The sequence below is a fragment of the Malania oleifera genome, chromosome 7, assembly GCF_029873635.1.
Source record: "Malania oleifera isolate guangnan ecotype guangnan chromosome 7, ASM2987363v1, whole genome shotgun sequence".
Lineage (NCBI taxonomy): Eukaryota > Viridiplantae > Streptophyta > Magnoliopsida > Santalales > Ximeniaceae > Malania > Malania oleifera.
The window spans coordinates 33,370,647-33,390,984 of record NC_080423.1 but is presented as its reverse complement, the minus strand read 5'-3'; the positions used below and the strand labels follow the sequence as shown (position 1 = coordinate 33,390,984).

Here is a 20,338-nt window from a genome sequence, read left to right as displayed (position 1 = left end):
GGAAAAAAATTCCATCTGTCTCATAACCTTGTCAACATAAACCTTTAGTATGTCAATTTTTCTGTTTTGACCTATTGTTTTTCTCAAAGCACATAAACAACTATATTTTCTGATCATACAGGCATAGACTTATAATTTGAATTTTATCATTTTACAATTTTATAATTTTTTGAATTATTCTTAATCATGAAATGGAAGATGCGTTAGGACAAAAAAAGGAGCACAAAATAATGAGCACAGCCATCAATTAGGGACAATCTATAAGTGCAATAGGTTTTATGGAACGTGGATTACTAATTCATCAAAATCAACAACCAATCATACCCAAAACTCCTACTGAACCTAGGCAACCCATTTTTACCAAGCATATTGCAAAAATATGTTGATCATTTATATGTATTGTGAACATCTCTCTAAAATACTTCATTGTATGTTCTAGAAAATCTAGAAAAAACATGAAAGTGATGATATAGTTTTGTTTCTTAACATGGATTGTTTATACTAAAATCAAATCCATGCTTCATTTTTATAATTTTATTCATTGTTCCCAGATTTTTTGAGATATGTTTTTCTTTTGGATTGGAATGCCCAGGTGGGCCTTGGGCAACTCAATATGGGGTAGCCAAACCACCAAATCATACACCCCTTTCCCCCAAGTTCCCACTCAATCCCAAGACTTGGAACCTGCAATGTCCAAAGTGAACATTCCAAGGTCAAACTAATTAGGCTGCCCAATAGGGGATACAGTGTTCCCAAAATTTTCCATCACAACTTCCCAATATTTCAAGGTACTGTCCCACTTATTCTCAAATTCTAATCATTCTCAGTTTGAAAGTATCAGAAATTTGTCAACCTATGCTCTCTTTTGCACATGTATGCACAGATCCAAATTCCAAGAAAAACTCATCATGAGAAACAAGAACAATTATCTTCAGAACAAGTATCAACCATAAAAAATAAACATGCCCGAAACCTGAGAATATTTGTCCGTATCTTCTAGAAGTCCTAGATTATGCTTTCTTCGAATATAGCCAACTGGACTATTGAAACAAGTTTGAGCACCCCTGTTATTCTGCAATGTTGCTGAAGGTCTATGACAGCGACACCTAGATATTGCAGCTTTCAAGCCTACAAACCAAGAATCAGCCTGCGCCTTGTCCTTGCATATCTATGTAAAAGACAAATATTGAAAATATTGAACCCACAAATTATAGACATAGAAATGAATGTACAGAAGCATGTATAACTACAAACAAAAAGAAGGTATAAAAAAATTACCAGATCAAGAGAGCGTTCACCATTGGCATAGATAAGTGAAAAGGATTGAGATTCCATTTCTGGTCGAAGTTGTCTCTGGAAATTTACCTACAGCAAGTAGATTCACCACCCATGCAAGTGAACAAAAACCTTGGTAAACTATCACTGCAATTAATAAGGGTGGAGCATTACAAGTTAAGTATAGACTCTATTTACATACAGTTCTTTGTCCAGGAATAATCTTTATAACTGAGCTCAATCTCAACTGTTTTTCCTTCAGTCCAGAATACCAAATCAAAAATTTCTCATCCTGAAATCAAGAAAAAATTCAACTTTGCAATTATCAACATTTTTTAAGTAACTAGGAAAAAAAAAAAAAAGGAAAATAATTGACATCACCATTACAATTGAACAGATCAGACAAACAGAAATGCAGTTCATTCTGGAATAACACATCATAAAATAATCAATGCTAGATGGATGGACTTCATAGACCAAAACTTGGAATGATTGAAAGGTTAAGGAAAAAAAAAAACACTAAGGAACTTCCAGTCCAACAGAACTCCTTGAGTTTTGAGAATAAGTCAAACATTAACATGAAAAATATATATATACATATATATATATATATATATATATACAAGAAAAAATCCACAAAATTAGATACAAAATCAAAGAAATCCGTCGAAGATAACATGAAATGTTGCATACAAAATAAGACTTAGAGTTAGCATCTGATCACTCAATACCTAACCATTATATGGCACTTTATCAAAGGCAAATGATGTCAGCTGACCTACATACAAAAATCAAAAGGCTAAATTAATAGAGGCAAGATGTAGGAAAAGAGGTGGGAGTTGATCAGCATTATATTGGGTGGAAGAGCGATGCAGGTGCAAAGGTTAAAATTAGGAAGAGGGTGGAGAGAGAATAGTCATGATACAGGTCACACTGCAGCAGCAGAAATGGATCATGCTACTCTAGCAGTTATTTATTAGGACCTCTCACATTTTTGAAATCTCTTATTTAGAGTATCTGGGACAGTTGAAGTTTTTTTATTTGAGGGCTAGAATTTTAATTTTGATTAGAATTTTTACACAATAAAGTGTGTCTAGGGGCTGCAACCAAATGTTGTTTAAACGCTCGGTTATTATTCAGTAGAATTTCGAAGCAACCATTTGGTACCACTGTCAAAAAATTATGAAAAAAAAAAAAAACAAAAACAAAAACTAAAAATTGAAAACCAACAAATTGTTTGGTTGATATTTATAAAACTAAAACAAACTAAAAACTTGATTAAACAAATGCCCATTTTTGTCCTCGAGTCAAATAAAAATTTTAAAAAATATGACTGAAAAAATAATTGAAATAAAAAATAAAACATATTAAAATACTAAATAAAATAAAACTTGTTATATTATTTTGACTTAATTATTATATTTCAAGATTCACTTTACAAGAATAATCTTATTGTACATAACACTTGAAAAATAGTAAAATATTTGGTAAATCGTTTTTAGTATTTGATTTCAATTTTTCTTGTAATTTTACGGGCATTTTTATTTTAATTATATTTAAAACTAATATGATCATTTTACTTCAATTTTAATTAAAAAGTATGTATAAAATGAATTATTTAATTCAAAAATGTTATTTTAGGATACTGAAATATTCTGGTAATAGGTTTTCAAAACAACTGAAAATCACAAAACCTAGTTTTCAATTTTTTCACAAACAACTGAAAACCAACAACAAAAACAAAAAACCGGTAACATAAACAAACACATTTTTATAATTTGTTTCTCACTGAAACAAAAATATGAAATAGAAAACAGAAAACAACAATGATACCAAACATACCCTAACTTTTTTCAACTAGCAACATAGACTTCAAGTAGCCTCTTATTTGTGATTTTCACCCATGTTTTCATCTCTTTGGTTTATAAATATCTCTAATCACAACAAAAGCCCTTTTTTTTTTTTTTTTTTGGGATTATATCATGGCTAAAGTGAAAGCTCTTAGGTCCAACCAAACTCATGAGAAGATGATATAGAGAAACTCAATGTAACAAGCGTAAAGCTTGTGTAGATATCATGTGGAAGCCTGAATCGAGAAAGTAAAAAGTTAATACAACCCACCAAATATATAGGAAGGTAATCTTAAAGATGAAAGTTTTATATTTCCAATGTTCCATGGACTGGAGTTCTCCAATAATCCATGATTCTATTGCAATAAGTTCTTCAATATTGGGATTCTCCACCATTTTGATTACTACTAAGATGAGGATGACATAATAGAGGTAAGTTATTCACTTTCAAGTGTCATGTTACGATAAACAAAGTTCCTATGCTTTTGTAATAAGAATTGTTCTTCAATTCTATCATTCAACTTCAAGTTGTTATTCACTTTCAAGTAGTCTCCTTGTAAGTCCTGTTGCTGCCATTTTATAGAGTTAACAAACTTCAACTATTTACTAACAACTACAAAACAACAAATATGCTTGTTGGGGATAAAACCCAAAATTGCTCAACTAAGGCCTCCAAAAGAGGGAGGGCACATCAAATCTACTATGTGCAGATCACTTGACACAAAGACCATCCAAATTAGGTTTGTCATATGCAAATCATGTGATCAAGAACCCAAGTCAGGTATGCCATGTGCATACCATCATGGTCTTAAATTTCCATGAAATTGTCGAAATTTCGGTAAAAATTTTCAGTTTCCATCACCCTCAAAATCGAAATGGAAGTCGATTTTTGTCTTTCATAATTTCCATCGAAATCTCAACGAATCATCCTGAAATTTATCGAAATCTCAAAATTTCACCAATACTTGTCGAAATTTTAACTATTCAATGAAATTTCCTTGGAATTCAAATAAGAAATTTAGGAGTGAAGTCAAATTTCTCTCTTAATTTATTTTACTATTTTAATCGAAACAAAATATTATTACAAATGCTTTTGAAATTATACGAAAAAGTAAACTTATAGCAACATTTTATTTAACAATTTATGTCTAAATTATCATCTGTATAATAAATAATATTTAAATGATTTATGAATTTCTTTTGTATTAGTTGAATATGTTTACTGTACATTATCTTACAAATATGTTTGATACACATACTATCTTGTTGACGTTCGTTCAACTTGAACACGTATAGCGGAAGCACACAATCAATTACGAATCAATCAACAACCACTAATGCAATCATGAAATATACGCACAAGATTTACATGGTTCGGTAATAGCCTACATCCACGGGAGCAGCAACCTCGATTTCACTATGATCAATGTCAAAGCTGCAATCTTTGAAGCTTAATTGAAGCTTAATTTATTCTAGGTTACATAATGATGCTTATATAACCATCTAATGCCTATAGAAGAGTTCTAGTAAACCTAAACTACATCTATAGTTATCCATCGGAGAAAAATGCTCCAGATAAGCCCAATCTACAAGCCCCTGAATTCAAATTACGTAATTTGTGCCGACGGAAACCGTTGACGGTTTTGTGTTGAGCAAAGGTCCTCTTGTGTACTACTTGAAACCTCTTCTCATGCAATTGTCCCTCATTTCACGTAACTCTCTTCGGTACATGTGATCCACTCTAAATATGAGCCACATCCCCAACAATCTCCACCTTGGTGAATATTCACCACCTTGGAAATCTGAAAGCATAACTGCTGCTCCACCTAGGCCTGTAGATTGGTAACCGCCTCCCCTCTAACATTTGGAGACGTAAACCAAGTCCAAGCCATGCTTGAACTTGACCATGGTAACAGGAACTTCACCTGACTGAACACCCAACTCCTTGAATGATCCTTCGAACCACAATACTACCTTGACAGCCTCTGCCTCTGCCAAGAACTCAGATCCAGTTGTAACCAGCACACCCTAAGACTGTACCCCAGACTTCCAACAATTAGGCCTTCCCCCAATGTACCCCGTTGCAAGCCTCTTGTCTTCCAAGCCCACTGTGTAGTCTCCATATGCAAGCCTCACAACTGACGGAACCCTTTGTTGCCCGCCGAAATACCCAACTGCACTGGCATAGGAAACCTTTGACACGACCCGAACATCACCGTTCATCCATTAGTATTGAGCGATAGACTGTTTACTTAGATTTTCCAATGGTGTACCAGTGACAAGTTTAACGTCAACCATGCTAAACCTCACCAAAACCTGATCTCCAAAACCATCTTGAGATAACCACAAGCTCCATGTAGCTTTATCCACACAGCCGCCCTGAGATAACATCAATCTCCCCGCAACTACAAAGTCACCCTGAGATAATCCCAATCTCCTTGTAACCTTACAAATCTCCAACCCAAGAACACTAGTGGCAGCACTCAAAACCTTCATGTCAATTTCCATTCTCAACAGAGTCCCCGATTGTTTTACCTCAGTTGGAACCTTTCTAGCAATCGGCATGTCACTCACACAAAACCACAGAATTATTGCCTACTTGCATCCTATCTCCCTCTCCCCCTTTGGGAGCTCCACCAACCCCCTATCTGATTCTTATACAATACCTCCATCTCCTCCACCATGGCACCTGTCCACCTACCCTTCTCCTGGCCGTGTAGTACCTCCTGAAAGGTAGTAGGATCCTCCTTGGTAGTAATGAATGCATAAGACATCAGATCACACCTGGGCGGTGGCTTGGTAGTGCCTCTGAGCCAATTGTAGTCTTGGTAGTCTATCGAGTTTGAACTCCCTGCATTTCTACTATGAGTCTGAAACTCCGCCTGCATCACAAACTCCTTTCTGCTCCAGTTTATCTTGTGATACTGCAAGTCTCCTGAGTTATAACTCCCTACACTTCTACCCTAAGTCTCCAACTCCATATTGCACGATATGCTCATTGCTGCTACTACAGCTTTCTAGCACCTGTTTCTCTTCATTTATCTGAGTACGTTGTCTTATGGCTTTAACACCTAAAGTCAGGTCTCCACCAATCGCCACCCTATTTTCCATTGGATCACCCAACTTGAACTCATCTTTCTTATTTACCAAAAAGATGCACTGTCCGGACATAAAACCAAGCATAGATTCCACCTCACTAGAAACATGCATAACTAGACCTTCAAAGTCTACTGCATAACCAGTCCAAGTCTCTCCTGCAACTCTCCCATCTAGTGATACCTTTGGCGATCGATTAACCAAGAAACACACCGTACTCGGTGACTTCACCAAGAAGTCCCTTGCAAGCCCTACATACACCATGTCTTGCTCACAAAACCTCTTGAACACTAGCGCACTCAAATTCAATATCTGACTTGAAGAACTCTCTCCCGGTCTGGTACTCCACCTCAGCCACAAGTTACACATAGCAAACATCTCCAACTCTTGCCGCATGAGATACCCCCAGACCTTTCATGATAACCTCATGAAATACCCATGTGGAACTCATGATGCTGTCCTCACCAATCCTCAAACATCCACACCAATGTAGTTAAGAATACCCACCGTTTTGGTGTGTGGTTACATTACACAAAATAGTATTTCCTGACTCAAAATTCTCAGTTGTAACTCCACCTACAACTGTGTTATCCTGCAGTGCATAGAGATTCCCTACTATCCTCTGTCCCTTCATCATCATCAATATGCCATCACACACCATCATCGTCTCACCTTTTGGACTTGTAACTATACCCGTCACAATTCAAAGCACCCAATGATATCACGTTCTTCCATAGATTGGGTACATGTCGTACCCCACACAACGTCCTTACCACACCGTCATACATTTTGATACTGATATCCCCCATTCCGATAACTTTGCAAACCGCACTGTTTCCCATTAGAATGGAACCAAGACTCAACAATCCGTACGAGGTGAACCAGGCTTTTTTGGCGTCATGTGAAAAGAACTTAATGAGTCTAGGATCCAAGAACCCGTAAGGCATTCAGACCATGATGAAACAATAAGCATCTCACCATCACAGCTCCCTAAGTCCCCTTCTTCAACTACATTCAAGGATTTTGACGAACCCCCTTGAGCTTTTGCCTTCCTGTTCTCCCACTCCGGTCTCCGGACATTCTGATTTTGTGTGCCCTAGTTTCCCGCACTTAAAACAACAAACATCCTTCTTCCTCCTGGACTGAATTTTATTACCACTCAGTCCACTCCAGGATTTGCTTCTCTCACGATCTTGATTACCCTTCCCCACAAGCCCTTCACCATGTGAACCCTCATCGCTAGGCTTCTTTCTTTGATGGAACCCCAGCAATGCACTCGTGATGTCCTCCAACTCTAGGGTTTTTTTCCCCTAAGTTAGCATCGTAACCAGATTCTCGTATGTAGGTGACGTAGGTAAGGAATTTAGTAGCATCAACACTTTGTCCTCCTCCTCGAACTTCACATCAACTCGCCCCAGATCACTAATGATCTAATTAAATGTGTTGATGTGTTGAACCAAGTCCGAACCCTCCATCATCTTAAGTCAATAAAGCTTTTACTTAAGATATAGCTTGTTCGAAATCAACTTGGACAAGTATTGGCGCTCTAGTTTCAGCCAAACTGCCGCCGACAAGTCCTCATCCATGATGTGATACAACACGTCATCAGCTAGACATAACCTGATTGTGGAAACCGCCTTCGCTTCAAGCTCCTTCCAACTTGCGTCATTCATATCGTCCGACTTCTTTCCTTATAACGTCTTCACCATCCCTTGCTGTACTAGCAAGTCCTTCACCCTTCGTTGCCAAAGCCCGAAATTACCAGTTCCATCAAACTTATTCACATCAAACTTAATCGAAGAGACCCCAGCCATTGTAGAACCAATAGCTCTGATACCACTTGTTGACGTTCGTTCAACTTGAACACGCACAGCAGAAGCACACAATCAATCACGAACCAATCAACAACCACTAATGCAATCACTCAATGATGAAATATACTCAAGAAACAATCAAACAATAATAAGAAGAATCAAAAACACAACTAGAACACACAAGATTTACGTGGTTCAGCAAAAGCCTACGTCCACGGGAGTAGCAACCTCGATTTCACTATAATCAATGTCAGAACTACAATCTTTGAAGCTTACTTAAAATCTTAATCTATTTTAAGTTACATAATGATGTTTATATAACCATCTAATGTCTATAGAAGAGTTCTAGTAAACCAAAACTACATCTATAATTATCCCCCGGAGGAAAATCCTTCAAATAAGCCCAATCTACAAGCCCCCAAATTCAAATTACGTAGTTTGCATAGACGAAAACCATTGACAGTTTGGTCAAACCGTCGATGATTTTGTGCTGAGCAAACGTCCTCCTGCGTACTGCCTGAAACCTCTTCTCATGTAATTGTCCCTCGCTGCACATAGCTCTTTTCGGTACATGTGATCCGCTCTGAATATGAGCCACATCCCCAACATATATTACAATGTTTCCACCTCATACACAACATAGATGTATTTAACTTGTAATATATTAGTCCTAAAACTTACATTATTATGTTTGTTAACCATTTCTAAAGTTTCACAAAGAATTCCATGCTTTACTACTAATTTCCATTATTTTTTCAAATCGAAATTGAAATTTCCGTACTTTTGGAGCTTTGAAATTTTAGTTAAAATTGAAATTTAATACCTTGCATACCATAAAATCAAGAAGGCCTTACCAAAATGGGACGCAAGTCAAGTCTACCATGTGAAGATCACGTGACCAGGATTCCAGGTTAGGTCTGCCATGTGCAAACCACACGTCTAAAAGGATTTTTTTCGAGTGGGGGCTTGTCAAGTTTGCCACATGCAGTTCATGTGACCAGGAATCCAATTCAGGTCTACCATCTACAAACGACTTGACCAAAAAGCTAGGTCGAGTCTATGATGTGCAAAACATGCGGCCTAGGGATCTTTCCCAAGCCAGAGGCAAGTCAAGTATGTCATGTGCGCATCACGTGATTCAAAAGATCTCCAAATCATGTTTTCCACGTGCATATCACGTGATGAGGAACTCAAGTCAGGTCTACCATGTGCAAACCACATGGCCAAAGGACCTTTTTCTATGTGGGGACAGGTCAGATCTGGCTTGTGCACATCACATGATGTCACAGGCCAAGCTTGCTCAGATCATTATGCTTGCCTGTGCATCTTGCCTTGTGTGTGAGAGATCGGTTACCACCATGTAACTACTAGTATAGCTTTTATACTTTGAGTGTGTTTATGTCTTAGTGTAAAGTGGGAGTATGACTACTTGACAATTAGATGTTTCAAAGTACTAGAGCTAAAATAGCATATAAAGCTCTTAAGGAGAGAGTGAGTATTCATCAGTCTTGTAAAACTCACTTGCTTTTGTAAACAATTTTAGCCTACTTGCCCCCCCTCACTAAACATGCGTTGCTTATGGAGGCGTTGTTAATGAATTATGTTACTTTAATGTTTACCGCTCACTTGCCATTTGCTTTCATGAATTGCTTAGTCCTTACTTTAACAATTCATTCAATTGTTGTGAATGTGTTCTTTTGGTAAACCGTAGTAATATTTGGCTAACTAGTTAAGCAACCACGAACCCAAGTCAAGTTTGTTGTTGACCAAATAATAGGAGTAAAAAGCATCCGGCCATGTAAATAAACATCAACAATATTCTAATTTTGAGTTCATTTAGTGAAATGATTATTTTTACAGCCCATTAAGTGCAAACAAACACCCTCTAAGACCACCACAAGGGTAGCCAGGTCGTAAAATAATATATATATATATATATATGTATATATGGGAAGGTACGCAATCAATATGCTAAGTCATTCATTGGAAAGAGAAAAGTGGGATTTGGTCCCTTTCATTAAACACAACTTGAAATTACGAAAAGGCCCATGGCCATACAAAGATTTGCAAAAAAAAAAGAAAAAAAAAGAGAGAAAGGACAGCATCACTTATCATCCTCATCCTCTTCATCAACCTCCTCCTCGTCATTATGACCATCCATGAGTTCACAACTGCCAAGCTCATGTTAGGAAATTTCTAAAGAATTATTCTTGGAAATCCTTAAAAGCAGCAAGTACCAAAAGCATTGGCTTCGAGATCCTTGCAGTGATCATGGGAGTCCTTATATGAAGCAATGGCTGCCACACCAGCTTGCTCCTCCTTTTTCAGCCTCACCACCTCATCCATATTGATAGACAGCTTATCCTCCAACTTCTAGACCCACTCCTCCAACATTTGGGCCTTCTTTGACAAAGATCTTTGTTCACAGCCCATTTTTGGTAGCATCCCTGCAGCTCTAGTGCCTCACCTCCTCCTCCTCCTCCTCCTCCTGAGCTTGTTGGGCAATAGTTAGCTTGCCAACTTGTCCATCTTGCAGAGGCCAACCTAAACCTTCTCGTCGATAATAGTGGAGAACATCAGCAACTGAAAAAGAAGAAAATCGGAAGTCATAAAAGAAAGAAAGAAACAAGAGAGAGAAGAAAAAGATAAGGAAGAACCACCTTGTGAGATAGTTGCTAGGTTGGGCTAATTAGTGCCTCAGGAAGCATGCCCTCTAGCTCTTGGCGATCATTAGAAAGCAAGGTGCACCAAGAAACCCTACGCAAGATGGTTGGATCATGAATCATAGAAGCCCTAGAAGGAACAAAGTACCTCAAAATTCTTATCAATTCAACTGAAGCTAGAGACTTCTTAAGCAATGTAAAAGGATGGGGAGGAGGTGGAGGATGAGGATGGACAAACTCATCAACTAGCATAAACCCCTCCTAAGTCCCCTCCAGAGCCGATCTTGGAGAAGCACTTCAAATCGAGTTGGAGTCGCTTCCCTAGAGTGCCCCTTAGATTTGGCCCTCTTCTTAGACTTGGAGCTCTTCTTACTCAACCTTTTGAAGTTTGATAAGTCAATGAGAATATTTGTCTTTGCACAAAAATAAAAAACATAAAAGAAAAATTAAGGGAAAGGGAAAGGGAAAGAAAAAGAAAATGAAAATAATTACCTTTTACAGTCAAGGTATAGGGACTTAAGCCAACACAGAAAAGAAAAACCTCCTGAAGAAGCTCTTGATGTTGAACTTCACTAAGTTGCTGTGAAAGGGCCCTTTTGTGTTCTAACGCTCAACCTCAACTATTAATAAGGTAGGAGAAATATTTCTAAAAGAAACTAAATCAGGATACTTCCACCTTGTATAGAAAAATTTGTTCTTCTAGTAGTGTAAGAAGATGGCCCAATGGAGAGAAACTTATGCCCAAGATGGTATGTCAAGTAGCACCACCCCTATTCAGTGGGGTGGGCCTAGGGTACAAAAACACACCAAGCTTAACCAAGACTTTGGAAGAAGGTGACTTAGGGCAATTCGTAACAATGCAAAAACACAACAAAAAATGGATCCATGGGCAGCCATGGACTCACCTTGAAGATATCCTCATATAGGCACAATCGCAGCTCCTATGTCGATGAATGTGAGCTCAGTCTCTTGGTCCTAGCAAGCGAAGGGTAAATCTGCTAAGGATATGGCAGGCTAGCCTGATTGGCTCAAGTGAACCTTTACTGAGAAAGCAGCTTTCACTACTTGCTCCTTGTGCAGATGGGGAGTGTTGACAATAAGAACTTGAACTACCATAGGCCCTAAGTAGTTCAATTGAGCTTGTTCAACCTTGGCCCTTAAGGAGCTTAGTGGAGCCCGATCCACCTTGGCTATAAAGCTACCTGGTTGAATCCAACTTGGAATAAGCCCTAGTCAGTTGTCCATCGCTACTTCCTCTGGGACATTCTAACCTCCTATGGGTAATTCAACAAATAGAAAAACTCTTAAGAAAAAGAACCACACAGACCCAAAGGCAGCTACTGACACAGCGACAAAAACCCTTGACAGGAAAGAAATCTCGTGCAAAGGTGGGAAAAGAAAGTCAATACAAGTGAAAAATGAAGGGCTAAATGGGAACATATACACAAGGCCCCACTATTTAGGTGGGAAACTTTAAACCCGAAGCATTCAAGCGAGGATAAGACAAGTGTACACAGGCAAACAACTAACAAAAGGCTCCTCAAGAAGCCCAAAAATTGTCACATGACTGCCCCTTTCTTTAGAAACTCAAGAGACTCCTAAGGAAAGAATGCAATTGCCTAGGAAAACCTAAACTTAGGAAAAATGTGTAGCGGCACCTCAGGAAGAAAAACAACACAAAAAGGGGCGAAATTAGTACTCCTCCAACCAAGGTAGAATTGCCAAGTGGAGGAGGGGAGCAGCTGTTGGGGGTAAATCCTAGAACTACACAAGTAAGAACTCCCTAGATAGTGGGTAGATCAAGTATTCCATGCGTAAATCACGTGACAAGAAATACTTCTCGAGTCTATCATGTGCAAATCATGTAACTCAAAACCTAGGTTAAGTCTGCCATATGCAGACCAGGTGACCAAAAGGACCTTTCTGAAGTGGAGGGGGGGTCAGGTTTTCCATGTGCAGATCACATGATTAGGAACCTAATCAAGTGGGTCAAGTTTGCCATGTGCAAATCACATGACCAAGAGAATAGGTCAAGACTTCCATATGGTTACAGATAACCAAGAGCGTGGTTACACATAACCAAGAGTGTAGGTCAATTCTGCCATGTACAGACCACGTGACCAAGAAGACCTTTCCCAAGTGAGGGGCAAGTAAGGTTTACCATGTGTAGATCACATAACCAAGAACCTTGATTGAGTTTGCAATGTGTAACCACATGACCAAGAGGACTATTTTGAAGCAGGGGGTAGGTTACGTTGCCAAGTGAAGATCATGTGACAAGAACCCAAGTCATATCTACCATGTGCAAACCACATGATCAAGAGGACCCTTCCCAAGTAAGGACAAGTCAGGTTTGCCCTGTGCACATCATGTGACTACAAACTCAGGTCAAGTTTGTCTTGTGCAACCCACATGATTAAAAGAATCTCTCCCACAAAAGGGGGGGTTAGTCAAGTCTACCATGTACAAACCACAAGTATACAATGGTGACCCATGTGGCAAAATTATGGTTGTTTCACCCACATTGAATGATCAAGTTAAATCAACCCACATAACTTGACCAAAGGTGGGAAATTCTGCCCACATTCCTTACTATTTAATGAGCCATAACCGTCCATATGAGACATGGAACCACGGCACACAAGGGAGGCAATTGTGTGCTCCTAATCATGAAAAAGGTATAGAAAAAGGATATTACTTCCCCAAAGGTGTTTAGCATACTATATGAGCATATAGACCCCCTTCATCTCTCTCCCTCTCTCTCTCTCTCTCTCTCTCTCTCCTCCAAGAAAGCCTCTAACTTAAGCATTTGAGAGATCTCCGGAAGCCACTAGGACCTCCTAAGAATCTTCCTTCGTTTTGCAAATATTAAGAGCAATTACAGAGTTAAGTTTAACCAATCACCAACCAAAGGAGCCATCAAGGTGGCGGATCATTGTTTGACATCAACAATGCCTACATGACATCATGTTGGTACTACTAATGCAGTATTGTCAACATGGCATCATTTCAATGCTATTACTCCAATACTACATACAGCACCATTGTTATTAACTATGACATAGATGGAGCAATGTTATACCAGATGTCATTGTCAGCCTTGTAACTTCAAAGAACCACTTGAACTTCTTGCTAAAAGTAGGATCTTGTGCAGCCATTGCATCAGCACAACTCGTTGCAATGCCTCCCCTTTGAAATATTTCTCCCTAGGATTGAAATAACGTAATAGCTAGTGGATGAATGATCAAATTTCAATGGGAATGGTTCGCTCTCACTTTTGTTTGGATCATTTAATTATGACTGCAATCATCTAGATTAAACGATATTTTTGTCTTTTTTTGTCGTAATAATAAGACAATATCTCCATTTGAGGTATAAAACCCCATTCCTCGCATGTAGACTAGCATATTCCCACAGCCGTTCTTGGGTTTTCCTTCCAAAATTTTAGATTTTGTAAGTTGGTACAATGGTGGGGCCCATTGGGAATAACTCCCAACATGGAAGTTTGAAATGTTAGATTCAATCTCATCCCAAGTTCATTTCCTTTCTTGTGGATTGATTCTTGCATAACAAATGTGGCATTGGATCTCTGATTCATTCTTCTTCAAATTCTTTGCAAAATTTCACATATATTCCATTTGCCATAGGGGATCCTCACTCCAATACAAATTTTTTACTAATTAACTACAATTTCTAAAATTGAATTCAAGCAAGAAGAGCATCAAAGTTCCTCCTTTATTAAAAACAAATGATTCTCTATTTCTCCCCTGTTATAATTCATTAACTGAGTACACAAATGATTATCTAGTTCTCCCCTGTTATAATTCATACCGCAACTATTTGCAAACTTCAACTAGTTAGTAATAAGTGCAAACCAAAAGTCAACTAGTCAGTAACAAGCATCAACCAACAGTCAGCCTTCATGATGTCATTTCACCATTAATACTGAAGTATCACCTCATTAGATTGTTGTGGTGATATTGTTTCTCACTATTACCATTACAATATTACCAACGTTGCTGTTTTAATTGACTATCAAATTGTTGGAGTGACAACAAATCAGATGTCATCTTCAACCTTTTAAATTCAGATGAACATCTAAATTTCTCATTAAATTGGATCCTTTGTAGCTATTGCATCCCCACAATACATAACATAGTTATTCAAAAGGAGAACATGAACACAGCACTTCATGAAAGTTCCAACTTTGGTGAGGGTGACCTGCCCATTTGCATTGGTCAGATTACCTCAAAGAGTCAGATGTATTAGATGCTCAAAATAGATAGGATTTGGATGGTTTCAAATTTTTACTAATGCATGTTGATAATTTTGGGGAGGGGGACTTTGCACCCAATATGGGATTGGTATGTATGCAGAAAATAATCATAAGGAAAAAATTTAGGGCCAATACGGCCATATGAAGTTCCACATGAATTTTTCTTTCACAACAAATTGATCCAGAAGGCAAGTAGGGAAAATCTACGAAAAACATTACCAGCTAAACACAAGAGTTTTCAAAAATGCATTCACACCAAGGAGTGAAATCATTTGATGCAGGACATCATGGAAAGAAGAGTTGAAAAGCATTGTTTGGGATTTCAAAATGTCTTCAAGGTGGAACTATGGAAGCCATACTCTGTGGGTCAGGTTCTTTCCCCTTCCAACTCAAGGAGAAATAATGCAACAGAAGTCAAATTTTTAATATATACATACATACATACACACCTATGTCTCTCTCTATGTTCTATGTGTGTGTGCATGCACGTGTAAGGTTTGTGCTACTGTCCACTCTACTGTGATACGAGCAAGTTTCACCTACTACAACCAATGTACTGTTCAAAGGCAGCAGTGTATTAGTGGGCTTTTATATCCTTCAGGCTTTAATTCCTTTTGTAAGGGCCTAGCACTTGATTTTGATCAAGCTTTTCATGTCATAAAAAGCATCTAGCGGTTGTAACTGAATGGTTATTCCAGCATGCAATTATCATTCAACAAAGGAAGTTCCTCTCTTTCACCCCCTTGGGAGCATAGCCTTGCAATGCCAGCCACTTACTTGGCACTGAATTGATCTATAGGGCTCTCTGTTAAACATTCTAAATTTCTCTGCTTGCAATAAGAGTTACTTTTGTGGGATTTCCCTACATCAAAGAGGGTGGCATAAAATTTCTAACTTGATTCATGCATCTCATATTGAGGCAGTTCTGGAAGTTACGACTTTTGACATCATTTTTTCTGCTTCCGGATCTAATTTCGGGTACCAATCCCATATTAAAAGCATCCGATCTACAAAGAATTTATATTCTGGAGATGGTCTTTTTCTTGTGAATCACAACCAGTCAACCACATATGTGCTGGAAAAGTGCTCACTCTTTTTAGTCACAGCTTCAAAAACCAAGACAGGCATTCAAAGAATCAAAGCAACAAAAATTATGCCACACAATTAGTATGCAGGCTCAAATGAATATGAACTCAAACTAATGAGATTAAGATTTTTCTGGGGTGGGGGGCTGTTGCAGGGGGCACTGTGAAGGGGAGAGAAGAAGGATGTACACTAGATAACTCCCTTAGCATGAGAATTAAAACATATGCTTCAAGCCCATTTCAAATAATTGAAAACACAAGAATATCAGAACATTTTTACTAGAAAGCGAAAAAAACACCTCCTTCAAATATTGAGTTTACTGGATAAATCACAAATACAATGTTAGGCAACTTAATGATAAACTCCTTTGAATTAATAAATCTTTAAATTAATTGAATGCATCAATATTTAAATTTTACTTGAGACTTTAAGTGTAAACCCTTCCAACCTGGGCAAATGATCCCATCCTCAAGTTTAAAACATCCAGGGATTGAGGATGCTGACTGACTGACCAATCCTTTATTAAATGTGTAAAATAATCACATCCATAAATTGAAATACCCAACCTTATCAATCAACCAAATTGTATCAAAGTTAAGAAACAGAATACAAACACATGACACACACACTGAGGTAACAGCTTTCCAAGTTCCTCAAATATCTAACTTGATTTCATTTTCAATAAATAACTAGTCATTCATGAAAATGGATCCTCCCTTGAATGCATGTTATCTTCTACTAGCTCTGTATGTTCTTTCTTTCATTATGCACTTTGATAGTTAGCCAGATTTGTTGATCAATCATCAAAGTCAGTCAATAGAACTCCTAAGGTCAAGCAATGAAATTCGATTTTAAAGGAAACAGACCTTAGCCAGTCTTTGTTAGGTGCATGGTGCACAGAAAAAAGAGGAACAATCTGAGCATGAGACTTGGCATTCTAGATTATGCAACCATCAGATAAAAGGACAATCAACCATTAGGGTGCAAAAACAATCATCGCTAAAGCATGAACAAACAGTTCAAACCAAAAAACACGAGTACACATACAATGGAGTGTTGAAGCATTCAGATTTCATTTAAAGATAACTCTACTTGAGTCAATTCAGGCTTTCAGATTTTCAAGCCATATTAGGCTTACAGCTTCTTGACAAGAAAATTCAGATTGGTCATACCAATGTCATTTACTGGTGTAGAGCAGTAAATGAAATGCATTAGCAATTGAAGACGGGTCAGAAAAATCCATGTACATTCATATGATGCTTCAACAGTTTGAATGTTTATGCAAATAATTTAGGCACAACGATTTTCAAAAATGATAAGAGCCAATCTGGCACTCCCTTCCTCAAGAAGGAAACAGCAAGCTGATCAAACACAATCCATTAGCACAATCCAACAACAATACTGGCCATGCACATTGAGTTGGATTTGGAAATAATTTTCTCCCAAGAAAAATGTACCATTCCAGCTAGGCCTACCGTGGATAGCTTGAAAGGGCAGAATTTCGGCTTCCCCCTCCGTCTGCACTTCAAAAGATGCCCACCTTTCTTTAAGGCCACAATTGCCTGCAAAATTTAAAAAATTAAAGCCAACTTCAGAATAATAGGGTACAGTAAATATACACCTTCTAACCCAGCAGAAAGCTAAGAACAGTCCCAATTAAACCACAGATAAATTTTTTGCACATTTTACAAGAGACTCCAGCACTGAACAAATCTCAGATTTTCATACTGCATAAAAACTAGCACCACATTGCTGAAATATCAAAGAAATTAAAGAACCATCAATCGCTTTTTGATCATGATTACAAAAGAAATTGGGGTCAAACCCAAATTACATAACCTTCAATTTACCACCAAAAACAAAAAGAGACTTTAAAAAATAAATAGAGAAATAAAATATGGGACAAAAAATAGTGAGAAAATCTAGAACAGGATAACAAGTAACAAGGGTGATTTAAAAGAAGCTAAAATTAAATAAATCCATAAACAAAGAGGAAATTGACCATCAAGGCCTTGGCCGGGTGGTTGATGGAGTGGAATTTCGTTTTATGTGCGATGTTCCAAAACCTCCATCGAGTCATCGACACACACAAACACACACACAGTTGGTATTTCAAGCCTTCATCATTATTTAATCAATCTTCACTTTGATATTAGTTTACCACTAGAGGGCCATGAAACCCATATCAGAAAAATGAACCATCACAAAAACACAAAGACTCGTATGCCAATAAAATCTACGAGCTGCCAAGCACCAATTTGAGCCAATAGTAGCACCAGAAAAAACGAAACCAAATGACCAAATCAAACAGAGACTGTGTGAAAATCAGCAGGAAGAAAAAAAAAACCAGAAAAACTTAATTAGCCGTGATCATAATTGAGTTGCAACCAAGGTATGCTCTGTTATACTTATTTTATCAACTCTCACAATATATATATATATATGAACTTGAAAGGACGCGCATGCACAATATATATATATATATATATATATATATATATATATGTATTATATTATGACTCTGTGGATTGTGCATGCGCGTCCTTTCAAGTTCATATATATATATATATAACATACTTAGAAAGTCATCTCTCTTTTTAAACACACATTGATCATTTCGAATGCCATCACCCAATTGAAACCAGTATAAGATAAGAAAACCCCAAAAATGAAAAGAAAACAAACTTGTTCATTGCAGAAGCTGGCGTGCTTCAAGGAGAGAACGACAAGAACAGCAGAAGAACAATAAAGATTTTACAGTTAGCATAGAAAGAGACGGGCAGAGAACAAGAAAGGGTAGAGAAGAAGAAAGAGACCCAACAACACAACACTCCATTTTTTCCAAAAAAAAAAGACAAAAAAACTAAATCAAAATCATTTGCAATTTAAATGATTCTATTTTTTAAAATAATTAAAAAATGAAATAAAAAGAGGAAAAAAAAAAAAAAAACAGAGAAAGGATTCAGAGACCTGTTCAACTGTTCTGTCAAATGGGAATGCTGGCAAGGATTCTTCACCCATTTTGTAGAAAATTTCATGAAGCAGGACTGACAATGAGCCTGCAAGGGAAAGGTCCCGGTTTCCTCTGAAGGGAACCTTAAGAACAGAGAATGTGAGTAGAAGAAGCTGCCTCTGCCCGCAAACTACACAGAGGAGAGAGAGAGAGAGAGAGATTATTTAATTTTCACTTTTCTCTTGGTGTTCTCTCTCTCCTCTCTGTTGTTAAGTGACTCTACACTTCCATGGCCAGTGCTCCCTTAGGAAGGCGTGCAGAGTGCAGAGGGAAGGGGTTTAATTTAGGGAACTCAATAGCACGTGCGCCGCAGCACATGCCTTTGTGCACGTGTTGACCTTTGCACAGGCACAGTTTTTTTGGTTTATTTTATTTTATGCAACTTAAAAAAATGCAGTCCCATAATACGCTAAATCCCGAAGATTTGCCGTCTCCTCAGCATAGCTCATAGCGTAGCTTAGCTTATTTGGCAGCGCCATTCATGCTTTTAGGCGCCATCTTAGGCCCTTTCTCGCCACTAATTCAAAGAATGTTCTAATACTCATACATTTCATGATTGGCTCTCTCTCTCTCTCTCTCTCTCTCACCACTCCTCAACATGACAAGAAATTTTTATAAACTTAAAAGTTTAAATTCTAAATTTTCTCTAAAATTTTAATATAATTTAAATATTTTATTTTTTATTTTTACTTTCTAACCTAATTAGAGGGTGGAGAAACTATTTTAGAATTTTTTAAATGATTAATTTCCAAAAAAAAAAAAAATGTGCAGCTTAATTTTAAATTTCTGTCTACCTACATGGGCTGGCAATGAGGAAATATCTTAGGAGGAAATAGTTACTTTTTTGTTTTTTCTTTCTTTGATATTTGCTATGAAAGAGAACCATGATTTAAACAAAAATATGTTCGAAAAACTAGCATGTTGAAATTGGTGCATTCCCAAAAGGGTAGTGAATTGAAATTTTAAAATTTTTTTCTTAAATTAAATCAAATATTATTTCACAATCTATAGTCTTTCTAAACGGATTCCAATACTCATAAAAAATTTACTAAGCAAATAATCAAAACAAGTATAACAGGCTCTATTTCTTAATCATTCACAATACTAAAAATATAAACATTCAAGTGCAGAAACTTAAATTACGGAAATTAAAATCAAGTACAAGAAATGTTATTGGGGTTCGGCCAATACTGTCTACGTCTCCGCCTAAAGCTCACAAGCAAGAAGATTCCACTAAGGCTCGCTTAACGGGTGGAACGACATCG

At 37.5% G+C, this 20,338-nt stretch overlaps 1 protein-coding gene across 1 annotated transcript in view; it reads right to left on the bottom strand.

Moving 5' to 3' along the window:
* Positions 1-19,316, bottom strand: part of LOC131160171 (PH, RCC1 and FYVE domains-containing protein 1) — a 31,054-nt gene extending 11,738 nt beyond the window's left edge. Inside the window, exons 1-5 of the mRNA XM_058115556.1 lie at positions 19,031-19,316; positions 17,536-17,622; positions 1,478-1,567; positions 1,279-1,365; positions 974-1,168 (exon numbers count right to left, since the gene is read on the bottom strand). Coding sequence (XP_057971539.1) covers positions 974-1,168; positions 1,279-1,365; positions 1,478-1,567; positions 17,536-17,622; positions 19,031-19,081 — 510 coding nt within the window. The 5' untranslated portion in view covers positions 19,082-19,316. The remainder of the gene's footprint in view (positions 1-973; positions 1,169-1,278; positions 1,366-1,477; positions 1,568-17,535; positions 17,623-19,030) is intronic.
* Positions 19,317-20,338: the final 1,022 nt, after the last annotated feature.